The 12,979-nt window shown below is 45.3% G+C and overlaps 1 protein-coding gene across 1 annotated transcript in view; it reads left to right on the forward strand.

The window, feature by feature from the left end:
* The first annotated feature begins 1,547 nt into the window (after positions 1-1,547).
* VAT1L (vesicle amine transport 1 like) overlaps positions 1,548-12,979 on the forward strand; it is a 136,291-nt gene continuing 124,859 nt past the window's right edge. Inside the window, exon 1 of the mRNA XM_016136928.2 lies at positions 1,548-1,884. Within this exon, the coding sequence (XP_015992414.1) occupies positions 1,655-1,884 (230 nt within the window). The 5' untranslated portion in view covers positions 1,548-1,654. The remainder of the gene's footprint in view (positions 1,885-12,979) is intronic.

Below are 12,979 nucleotides of genomic sequence, written 5' to 3' on the forward strand. Positions count from 1 at the left end.
AAGACTTCTCCAACTCCCAGGGTTCCCTCCTCTGGGCTCCCTCAGTAGCATCTGCATTCGGTGACTCATTCTTTCATTCAAAAGCATTTTCTAAGCATATCCTACTATATACCAATCATGTGTTATGCCCTGGGGGGAAACCATGCTGGATAAAAGTAGAAATAGTTCCTGTCATGCAGATCTCATGGGGAAAAGAAACAGACATTATTAGGTAATCAAATTCATGTTTGTTACAAAGTGGCACTAAAGTTTACCTTATAGGATGCTGACCCATCCCGGGGGCTAGAGAGCCTCCCACAGGAATAGTTGCTTGAGTTGAGAGTGAAATAGGAGTTATCACCAGATGAAGGACATGCGTTCCAGGCCTAGGGACAATAGGAGGCAGAAGGGAACAAAATATTCTTTGAGAATTAGAACTTCCAGGTGTTTAAAGCAGAGAGGCACAGAGAACATGGAGAAGAGGCACTTATACCATTCATTACGCCTTGTCTGTTTGTCGACTGTGTCGTCCCTGCCTCATGCTCCCAGAACGATCTCCTCAAAAGTAAGGACCAAAGAGTCATTGAAAGACATACTCACCCCAGCACTCAGCATAATGTAAATTAACACAATTAATGTACCTGCTTCATGAATGAGGGAGCTGAGGCTCAGAAAGGGTGCATGAGTCACCCAAGGTGTCAAGGCTGAAAATGGCTGCACAGTAACTCAAATGTACACCTACTATTCCTCAACTATGTTTTTTATACTGGCACAAGGCACCCACCTCCCCCCCCCCCATCTTTTTTTCAAAATCCTAGTTTTTCTGTGAGCTCTTTTTCAAAGGGCTGGATAATAAAAAATGAAGCAAAAAGGTAGGTACTAGTGTGGGTGTGCACGCGCTGGGGGTGGGTGGGGTGCTGAAACTGTTGGGGAGATAGTGCACAGGACCCTTTTGTGGTACGGGACTCTTTTCTGGAGCCTTTACAATAGGCTGAAATGGTGCAGGTGGTGAGAATTAGCCACCGCAAGATCTTCCTGCTGATGCTGAGGAAAAGAGCACCGAGCTGACCCTGGATGTCCGAGCGAAAAGACTCTAGGTTTGGACTCTTCAGGGCGGTGAGTGGGATCTCTAGCTTCTTGGTTCTAGAACCTCTCCGCCTTTCCAGCCAAGACGGGCGCTTTGGGAAAACAGCCCAATTTCCTTTCAATCCCGTCTGCTCCCGCAGGTCCGTGAGAAAGGAGGCAACCCTGTCGCGGGGAGGCATCCTCCAGGCCCAGACATTTCATCTCTGTCCATTTCAAGGCGCCGAGTGTGCGCCGTATATAACCAAGTACTGCGCCCATAACCGAGGACACAGCAGCCGCTGTGTATGTTTTGTTCACGAATGTTGGGCAAATCTGGGCTCTGAGGCTGCAATCAAGAGCCTGATTTAGGACTTGTTCAGGAACTAGAGTTGAGGCTTCGCTCGGCAGGGAAGAAAGGAGGGGAGCGGGCTGGGGCGTGGCTCTTGTGAGGATTACGGCGGAGGCTTTGGACAGCGGCGCCGCTCGCCGAGGCTGCAGCCATTGCACAGCCCAGCATCCCACATTCAACAGGAGGAACCCGCCGGAGAGGAGCCCCGAGCCCCCAGCGTCGCAGCCGCCGCAGCCCGTGCGCCCCGCGCCCCCGCGCGCCATGGCCAAGGAAGGCGTGGAGAAAGCGGAAGAGACGGAGCAAATGATTGAGAAGGAGGCAGGCAAGGAGCCGGCGGAGGGCGGCGGCGGCGGTTCGCACCGACTCGGGGACGCCCAGGAGATGCGCGCGGTGGTGCTGGCAGGCTTCGGGGGGCTTAACAAGCTGCGGGTCACCAGGAAGGCCATGCCCGAGCCACAGGACGGCGAGCTCAAGATCCGCGTCAAAGCCTGGTCCAGTATCCGCGCCTTTCTCGCTTTCTCCCTCTTTGCGCGCTCGGCGCTCCGGGGGCGGGGGGTGGCAGAACCTCAGAGGCGAGGTTTCCCTGGGTACAGCCGTCGCGGGTGCCCCCCTCCGCGCCCTGACCCGGGTCTCGGGGCTTCCCCGCACCCGCTGCTGCTGATGCTGGGGACGATGCCGAGAGGTGGCCCTCCCTCTCCTCAAGCGGGATCTAGGGGGTGACCGGAGGAGACTGCGCTCTCGGGAAGGGAAGGGAGGGGTGGGTGGTGGCGCCCAGCGCTCAGGGTTTGGAAGATTGCGCTGCGGAAGTAGTCGGTCGGGTAGGACAGCTCAGCTGCCAGTGTGGGGGGCTGATGATAACACGGTTAAAAAATAATAATCGCCGGCTTACTCTGTACCAGCTATCAGTTTTAGTTTTCCGTATGCGATCTTATTTCATACTTCCTGGGACCCAGTGAGTTATTTACTTTCAGTATCCCCTGTTACAGGTGAGAAAACTAGGACTCAAAGAGTGATTTGTTCAACATCAGTCTGCCATCCCTAAGTGGCACGGCCAGGAACTGATCATCTATCTTTTTAACCTCTGTGTGATGTCATGATGGGGCTGGGGATAGGGTGCAGGGCCGGGAAACATCCCTTTTCCAGCTCCCGCAGGCTTTCTTCCCTGTAGCCTGGTTTGGGCAAAGGAACTGGGAAGTAGGAGGCTAGGCACCTAGCTTGGTGAGGGGTGAGGCCAAGGCTGCAGCTCAATCCTTCCTCTTCCCCATTAGCATCTTCTGTTTCTTGGAAGAGGGGAAAAACAAACAAAAAACTGATCGATCTTCTCCAAACTCCTGCTCCCATCTCAGAAGGAGCTCATCAATCTGAGTTGCCGTCTAATCCCCACTGCTCCTGCAGGAATGTCTTCAGACCCACACAGAACTGGGATTCTCCCTTGTGTGTTTAGGCCTTTGAGTGCTGTCACTAAATGGATTATTTCCCTGAAGTTCTTGAGAGGGAGGGCTCACCCAGGAATGTCCATTGGACCCAACACTCTGAGTTCTCTATGCAGCAGTCTGGGAAGCTCCTAAGAGGAACTTGCTGTCAGCACAGTGAGAGGGGCCTATCCCTTCCCATCTTTATGTTTTAAAGCCCCCAACAGACACTGCTCCCTAAGGCAGCAGCCAGCTCACCAGTTCCCACATTAGAGCCCCAAATCTGGAATCTGGGATCCTATCTGAGGCAAGAAAAATGCAAAGGAGATTCTCCTCCCCTTGCTACTTTGAGAGCAGGCGCAGGTTTCATTTGCCAGACTGAAAGGCAGCCCGTGAGAGAAGCAAGCACAGATCGCTGGCTTGTTCTGGGTTTTTGGCTCTCTTTGCATACATGTAGCTGGTCATGCTTGATTCTAAACACTTGGACCTTTCTCTGGGAAATTCAGGGTCAGGGAACAGGCTTTAGCAAGCTGGGGCTACTATACGGTTCTATTTGGTTAACTCCTGCTGAACTGAGCTGATTGATCCCAGAAGGTAGAGCTTACTCATGGATAAATTCCCGATGCCCAGCACAGTACATCCTAAATAAGTTATCACTGAATGAATAAGTTATTGCTGAATGAATGTACTGAGGAAAGACACTTGGAGGGGGATTATTGTGTCATTATTTTTCTTCACTTACCAGAGGAAGAATGTCTGCCTAGTGAAATTAAAGCCATGTACTGATAATTCTCCTTCCTTAACTACCAATGAAAAATATCTTATATGTGCGTGTATAATTTATGACCCTCCATCCAAATTGGGGACTGGGTTCTAGGATGCTGTCAGAGTACATACGGAGAGAGTGAAAATGTTGAAGCTATTTTTTAAAGAAAAGAGCAACATCTGCAGTATAAATAGGTCTGGGTTTTCTAGCTTTATGCTAAGTGCATAAATGATGATAAGGAACTGAAGCATTTTGAAATAATAAATGTTAAGATGAAGGCCAGAAGATCGATTTTCAAAGCCAGACATACAAGCCTATTCTTCATTGGAGATGTATACACCCCCCCCCCCCCGCCCCCACACACACACAGACTCACTCACTCACTCACTTACTCAGTCACTCACTCACTCACTGTGGAATCACTACAGATCCCCCACCTCAGTTGTTCAGAAAGCCAGCCAGGTCTGGGTAAACATTTGGAATACAGTGTTGCAAAGAACCTAGATTGATTTTCATTTAACCAAGCTGGAAGCAGATTTAATTGGTTTTGCAAGGGGGGCCTGGAATAGGTTTGTGAAGATTGCCCGCTGGGCCCATCCTCCTCCACTGGGCTGGGATTGGCTAGTCAAAGATGCCCATTGATTGAGTTTAGCCTTGAGAGCCAGGATGACTCATTCTGTATTTTTATGAATCAGTTGATGGTCTCCTAGATAAAAGTCCATCTTGTATCTGCTCTCTATTTTTAATGGAAACCTTTAATCATCAAAGAGGACATGCTCTTGGGAATAAAGCATAGTCTATCTGAACTAGTTTATTCAGACCTAGAATGAAGGTCCAAGTTGATTACTCTATACATTTTATGAAAATGGAAGAGAAGAGGTGGGGGAAATACATATTTTTTCTCATTTACACTCTTTCATTTATGAGATAGGTATTACGTATGGTAGAACAAATTGAGGTTTGGAGATGTTGAGTAATTTACCAAAAACACCACATAGATAGTAGAGTTAGAATTTGAATCCTGGTCTGTCTTTCTTTAAGGCTCTGTTGTTTTCCTTTTATTTTGTTTTGTCTTCCTCCGTGGAAAGACAGAAGAAACGTGATTTAACTCTCTAGACCTTTAACGTGTAAGCTTGCTTTCCTTTTTTTCTTGAATGAATATGGCGTGGCTCCTTCGATCATTTTATGTCTGTCTTAAGGGAACATTCTATGGCTGTTCCCAGAGTAATATGGCTTCCCCCCACCTCTTCTCTATACATTTATGAAACTTGGACCTTCATTCCAGGTCTGAATAATACTAGTTCAGATGGACTATGCTTTATTCCTAAGAAAAGAGCATGTCTTCTTTGATGGCACCATAGTCACATGCTCAAAAAGAATCACCTTGGGGAGTGCAGAGCGGGAAGGATAGCAGAGTTGTCTAAGTTATTACAAGAACATCAGCTTCAACAGGGAACCTATTTTATCAACCATTCATTGAACGATTTACATAGCAAGTGATTTAAGTGGCCAAGGAGAAGTGTGCACAAGCTTTGGGGAAAGGTGGACCTGGATGGAAGCCCAAACTTTCTATCTGTGTAACAACAGTGGACATCTCTCTTAATTTCTTCAAGCTTTCTGTGCCTCAACTGCAAAATGAGGATAATAAGATGAACCTCATGTTGTTGAGAGGATCAGATATAAGAAAGAGACTGGCCCACTGTCGGCACTAAATAAATAGTAGCTATTGTGACTGTCGTCAGTTTTGTTGTCACGTCTATACCTATGTGACATATTTTTTTTGGCAGCTTGATAAATTGAGGCTATCATTCTAATCATATATGTAATTAGGCAATATCATGTCATAGCTGCTTAATGATTAACGATGAGACATTCCTAGACATGAGTCCCAGCTCTGCCACTTGCTCGCTAGCTGGTTGTCTTAGGTCTGGTCCCTGGAAGTGAGCCTGAGACAGGGATGCTTTTTTTAAGTGGTCGATTGAGGGTGCTTTCAAGAGAATAGGAGCAAGAGAAGAGGGCTGGGGTAGGGGTAGAAACCAAATAAGGATTTGGTTTTAGCTGGATCCCACCAGGAGTTCTGGAGCAAGAATTGTACCAGAGTCAGTCTAACCCCGAAGCAGTAGGGAAAGCCTTTTGTGCTCCTGTACTCCTCTCCCCATCCCCGCAGCCTTCAGCAGTTAGCTATGGGCTGTGGGCTACTTCCTGAGTTGGGGCATGGAACCTCTCAAACAGAGGCGGCTTCTGCTGGCCTGAGGGCGATTCCCTTGGAAGTGGAAGCAGGGAAGGGGACTGCTCTGAACCAGGAGCAGTCAGCATTCCCAGCAGTTGGGGGATGGGCGCACTGCCCAAGAGGTGGGGTGAGGCACACTAGTTGACCTTGAACATGTTGCTTACGCCTCTAAGCTTCCTGGTCTATGAAATGGAGATAATAATAGCCGCCTCTCTTTATAGCATATAATGGAGTTTAAATGAGATACAGTGCATAAAGATCTTTTCGATGATCAGTAAATGACAGCTATTATTATTTAAACTATTATTTTTGGTTTCCATAGACACTTTCTATAGTTTTTCATTCGAACTGGAACTCTTTTAAAAGGGATGCCAAAATAATCATTCTGGGACAACAGGAACAAACAGGAACTGTTTTAGCCAAACCAGGTCCATGGGCCCCCTTAACTGATAAGGATCAAATCTATGCCTTTTCTGTCAGCAGTCTTGTCACAGTGGAGCTTCTCTTGAGCAGGAGCTGGTAGGATTTGAGGCTGAGGATCTCCAGGCTGGACTGCAGGAATGTATTTAAGTGGCCATTAACAAGCCTTGTCTGGTTTGTGGCTCAAATTGGCTTGCAGTGCAAAGGCACTAATGGATTGGGGACATTTATTTCCCAGACTGATTTATAGTGAGAGGCTGCATGAAACTGCTGGAATGAGACCAATTGGATGAAAAATGGTTTCAGCCAGTCGTGGCTCCATTGGCTGATCTGAAAATAGGCCGAGGGCAGGCCACACTAGAGGAAAGCCAACAGGTTGATGGGATCCTATATATCACAAGAGTAAAGTATATTGGAGAGGGAGAGGGAACTAACATCTATCGAATGCCTGTTGTGAGCCAAGAGCTGAGTTGCCTAATCTATACTCTTGGTTTCATTTTATCCTAATGTCAATTCAACAAGACCAATATTACTATGTCCATTTTAAAGATGGGGAATGACATTCAGACATGTCAAGATAGCAAACTGCAAAGTGAAAGAGCAGTGTGATGATCCAAGTTCTGCCTTGTTCCCGGGTTCTTTATATTTAGGAGTCAGAAAATCAGAGAGACACAGTGACAAAGGTATGAGAGAGAGAGAGAGAGAGAGAGAGAGAGAGAGAGAGAGAGAGAGAGAGAGAGAGAGAGAGAGAAACACAGAGAGAGAAACCAAGAGACACAGACAGGCAGACAGACACAAAGACTGGAATCAGGAATACAGAGAGAGACATGAATGCATTCGGCTGATTTGAAGTATCACTGATGAGACTCAAAATTGCACAGTGCTGTCTTGCCCCCCGCAAATTGGCCATTATGTTTCTGCACCACATTCATTTTGCTGTCATTTCCGAGTTATGGGATGCTTTGGGGATCCACCTAGGATCAAAATGCTATCACTTCTGGACCAGAATATTCATGCTAATTAAACACAATTGTCACTCCTTGGATCCATCCACTCAAGACATCTGAGTCCTTCCTCTGCCCCTTTGCCTCAGTTGGGCCATTGCTACACTGGCAACTGGAGTGCAGGATGTCCCAAAATAATACTACATTAAATTGTCACTGACAAGGTCAATCCAAAGGAATATGACCAATAATGATCTTCCCTGTTTATCAAATAAACAAATGAAGTGCATGAGGTTAAGTGACACAGATGTTTCTAAAATTGAGAAATTGCTTGGAGGGTGTCTGATACCCAAGCCAGGAGCCACTCTGGCACAGAGATCAGGATAAAGTGTTCTGAATCACTCTGAGTTGGATGGAGATACCAGGATTTGACAGGAAAGGATGACACGGCGCTGAGTCACATTGGGCCCCATTTGGTGATGAGAAGATGCCGATGCTACCTCAGGGGTCTTTCTTATTCATTGAAGTCTGCAGTTTCCCATTAACTGTGTTCTCCTTGGTGAGGGCTGGGGATAGTGATCATGTCTGCTCTTCAACCACTGATGGAATGAACTTCTTGTGTCCCCACAATTTGAGGAAGAAAGGAAGCCCAGAATCAGTGATTCTTGTATGTCATAGAAAAAGGAGGTACAGAAATCTTAAAGAACATCTGACACATAGTAGATTCTCATAAGCAGCAGCTTGATCTTAATTATACAGACAGTAGTCAGAAATCGAGGGCAGGTGGCTCATGATGGGCAAAGAGAATGATGACTGATGATCATGCTCACCCTGCCCTCCAGGGGCAGCATCTTGGTAGCAACAAAGCCTAATACCCTTGTCTGCTTTTCATCTGACCCTCACAAACACATGAGGTTATCATCCTTACTTCCTAAGAGGGGACACTAGATGAGAGGAAGAGGAAAGATTGAGAAGCTACAACATATCTGAATGCTTCTACCTCACTATGGCGGAGTGATCTTAAGCAACTAACACTCTCTACTTGTGTACATCCCCACCTTGGTAATAATACCCACTTCTTGGTATTGTAAAGACTAACTGAGAGTCTGTGGAAGTCCTGACTGTTCCTTGAATATAGTGGGCACTCAATAAAGGCTATTTTCCTTCCTAAGTCACTTGGGCTGTAAAAGACAGACTTGGGCCTGATGCCATACTCTTGTTCCTTGTCCTACTACCAAACTACATTGTCCTGCTATCCTCCCACTAATTTACATAAGATGCTGGCTTTTGAATCTCATGCCCAGGGTTGGTAATGGATTTGAACGGATCTCTTGCCATACAAGCCCTCTGCATTCCACCCATGAGTGGCAGCAGAGATTTCTTTGGTAGCTGGGTGTGCGTAGACTATCCAGGCTCTAGAGTCTGGTTAGCTCTCATTCAAAGGAACCAAAATCCATGATCTTTTGGCATATTACTGACATTGAACATGGGCAACAGAGCTCACCCAGGCACGGGGAAATAGCACCCTATGATCCCAAGTGCCTGGTGCTTCTCATTTTTAATAGGGATCTTTTTTGGCATCTTGGCATTTATCATAGAAGAAAAAGTTTAATTAGAAGCAAGAAGAGACTCTTCGTAGGAAAGGTCAGTGGGAGTGTAATTTCAAATTAGTTTGATTCCTCCGTATGTGATCTCACACAGAAAATCAGTTGGAGCCATGGCATTAAAATGAGCAAATTTAATGTGTGAAGGCCCAGGAGACAAAATAGATACTCCAGTGAAAGGGGCTGTTTCACCTTTGAATGTGATAGTCTCTTGATGAGAGCATGCAGTGAGCTTCTCTCTTCAATCTCCTTCTGTTAGTGACCCTTGGCCCCTTAGCCAAGCCTCATCCCCAGTTACGAACATGCTGTCCAGTGCCTTCCCAAACAGAACGCCCTTGACAAGTAAAACATTGGGTCTTCTTACTCCTGATTTCTCTAAATGTCCCCAGAGCCCAGTGTGGAATAATTATCTTCTGTGAGAGGAACGATAATGAGTGATTTCATGGACTGACACTGACGATACACTCAAACTGGGTGGGAAGCAGTATGCTTTTCTTGGTTATAAAATAGTTAGGGTTGGAAGTGAAACAGACCTGGATTCAAATCTTGGATCTGATAGTTTTAGCAATCTCTATAACCTTAGGAAAAGGATTTAGTCTTTTGCAACTTCAGCTTGCTCATCTGTAACATGGGTATAATAATAATATCTATGGGGCAAATTTTTTATGCCTGAGAATAAAATAATGCATTTAAAGTACCTAGTAATGATGTTGCACATTTAATATTTGTTGAATGAATGAAATCTTTGTCAGATAATATATGTTTAATATATATTATGAGGATGCAAAGAAATAGGACATTAGAAAGATGCTCCATACGTCATAAAGTTTGGTCAATGGGGTCCTTATTCAGACTCCATATGTCTCCCCCAAAGAGTGTAAGACCTTAATATCAAAAGTAACACAGATAGGATGTGCCACCATGTTGCGACATGAGCAAGATCCAGATGAATTTCTGAAAAAAACAAGAGGAAACAAAAGCAAAATGCATTGTGCTCCAACTGTGTGCCAGAAACTGGGCTAAGCTTAAAGATCTTCAAAAGGAAGATCAATTACTTCTGCCCTGATTCTCTTTATTTCAGCCATGCCAACCATCATGATGAATTTTTCCTTGGATGTCTAGGCTCTCCCTTTCCATTCCCTTCCACCTTTTATCTATTCTCTTCCATGAGTTACCTTTAGGTGCCCCTGCTGAAATAAGCTTCCTTCTGGATACTCTGAAAGATGGAGTCCTTTTGCTCCAGCTGCCTGGCTCAAACTTAGCAGGTCCCAGTTCGAAGAGAACTGTGTTCTCCCAATTATCATATATCAAATAAGAAATCTGATTGTCCCTTTGCGTATCACATACCGGTCCCTAGTTATCTCTCGATCCCCTTCCCCCTCTCCCTTCTTTCTCTCCAAGAGAATGAAGTGCTATGACTGGCCGAACGTGTATCTCATGCCTTGCTGCCCTGACCTGGAATAATGGGGCATCATCATGATTGATGGCCCTACCAGAAATGCATGAAGGTGTGTGTGTGAGTGTGAGTGTGTGTGTGTGTGTGTGTGTGTGTGTGTGTGTGTGTGTGTTGGGTGGGGTAGATATTCCAAAAGGAATGGAGAGCAGTTTCCACAAGACACCAGTAAGAAACATGCTGGATTGATCAAAATGATAGGGTAAGAGACTCTTCTTCACCCAAAAAAGCAAAGAATCAGAGAGCAAACTGGAGAAGGCAGCTCCATTCCCTATCCTGGGACCTTACATTTTTCAGCACAAAGTTATTGAATCATATGAAATAATATATATAATATTTTCAACTTCAAGGATCATCTCCTTTTAAATCTCTGCAATAATCTTGGACATTCCAGAAACTATCTATTATCATTTAACTAATGAACACCAAGCCCAGTGGTTGGTCAACAGTAGGCACTCAATAAATTTTTGGAGGATGAGTGAATATATTATCATATCTTCCCCAAATGCTAGGTGTACATTTCTGCAGAAGTTGCCATTTTACTCATAAATGCGGCTTTCTTCATACAAACAGTGGCCATTCCAAGCTGGTGTGGGTTCAAGCTCCCCTCGGGCATCCCAGCTTTCTCTGACAAGAGGCCTAAATCTCTCCAGCAGGCAGGTCTTTTAGGGGGAGCTTGAAAGAATACCAAAGAAGCTATGTTTTCAGAGGGATTTACCTGCCCTTAACACAATCTGTTCTCTGGAAACTGAAAGTTCATCTCTAATAACTGTTTTCCCTAGGCTGGGAAATGTGGTTCTCTGACTTCTCAGGATGCTCTGTAATTTTCTCCTTATCAGCCTCGGATTGAGTGCTGGAGGCCAGGGCTCTTGGAGAGAACCAACTGCTGCTGCTTCTAATGACTGCTATTCCAAAAGCACTTACTCCAGCATTCCTGCAATGCTTACCCACCTGGGGACCCCAGGCCCCAGCAGCCTGGATAGTAAAATAATATTTAACTAAACTAAACTTACTGTGGTAATCATTTTGCAATATCTGCATATATCAGATCCTTATGTTGTACACTTTAAACTAATACAATGTCAATTATATCTCAATAAATATTTCAAACCATTAGGGGAAAAAATACTTTAAAACAAACAGTATGCCCATGACTCTGTCTCTACCTTTCTTTGTAGGTATCAGGACCCCCAAACCTTACCCTGCAATACCGCCCAATAGTTGCAAGGTTTCCTAGGGGCTGTGGCAGGGGCACTCAGAAACAGTGCTTCTGGTTCCGCCATTGATTTTGACCCTCTCCTATTGCCTTCTCCTGCGCCTCCTACTTTGCACTGAAGCCATAGGTGTGTTTCCCATACCGCGTCCACTCCGGGCGGAGCCCGGCCCTCTCTTCAGCGGTCGCCCCCTTCCACCCAGTATAGGTTACAAAGCAACATGTGCCACCTATATTTAATGTGCTTGATGTTCAGAGTTAATACTAATGACACTGGGTACTAATTATTTATCACCTTCACGGAATACTTTCTGTGTGCCACGAGTAGCGTGTGAAGCGTTTTAGGGGGATTTCTATGATACCAAACATTTTACAGATAAAGAAACAAGATCAAAGAGGTGAGGCAACTTGCTAAAGACCACAGAATTAATAAGGCAAGGAGAGCGGTGATGTGATGTGAGCCAAGGCTCATCTCCCTCCGGGGCCTACGTCTGCACTCATTTTGCACCCACCTTTCACTGCTCTGTCCTAGACACAAGCTCCTGGAGGTGAAGGGTAATCTGAGTAGTGGCAAATACCACATTGAGAATCAAGCCTTCCTCTGGTGTTGCTATAGCCTTCTTCATCCAGGCTTATATTCTGCAACTCACATTTCCCTTAGGATGAGTTTTGTTTGTTTGTTTACTTACCCCCAGAAGACTTATCTACTCTTCATGCAAATAGATACATAGTGGGGCAGCCCCACTGCCTGGAATAGTCTGAATCCCGCAGTGAACTCTGAGGCTTTCAAACTGTACTCTACATAGAACCCTTCCCTTCCTCCCAACACAGGCACACTTGCTTCTTTAAATAGATTCTCCATCAAGTCACAGATTTTCAAAGGTCCCTTGTTTAAGATCAGAAAGAATTGCTTTTCATTTATCTATGCTATGTCTAGCTCAATCAGCTAATGAGGCGCTATTAAACCTACTGTTCCTGTGATTGATTTGAGTGATTTTGTGATTGGATTCTCTTTATCCTCCTGGCTAAACTTGCTAAACTTTTTCTCATCAAGGACCTTGTGACAAGCTCTGACTCAACATTTTGCAGTCAGAACCAGAACCAGGGATGTGTAACACGGCTAGCAATGTGCCCACCTTCTTAAAACAGTGCTTTCACGTTTATCCGCATGCAGATCCTCGAGAACCCTCCCTGTCTGGCCACAGAGGAGGAGGTTTATGCCTCTGGGACTGCTGCTTCATATGAAATAAAGAGCAAAGGCGATTTTCACCCTCTTACCCCCTGGGAGCCTCACCTCAGCTAGCAGCACTTGAGGGAAACTTAACTTCTTCCTGTTGCTCTTTTAATGCTCCTCTTTTCCTATTCTTTTCTTTTTTCTTTTTTCCTTTTGTGTCCTTGATGTAGCTGGTCTGGCTCACTCATGAATAGGAGCCTGACTTCCAACATAATTGAAAAGCACTGTCAAATTCTGTTTGGTCCTTTAGAAAACACCAAAGCTGGATCCATTCATGCGGCAGAGAAAATTTCCTCAAAAACGTTCTCTT

The sequence above is a fragment of the Rousettus aegyptiacus genome, unplaced genomic scaffold (assembly GCF_014176215.1).
Source record: "Rousettus aegyptiacus isolate mRouAeg1 unplaced genomic scaffold, mRouAeg1.p scaffold_m13_p_14, whole genome shotgun sequence".
NCBI lineage: Eukaryota > Metazoa > Chordata > Mammalia > Chiroptera > Pteropodidae > Rousettus > Rousettus aegyptiacus.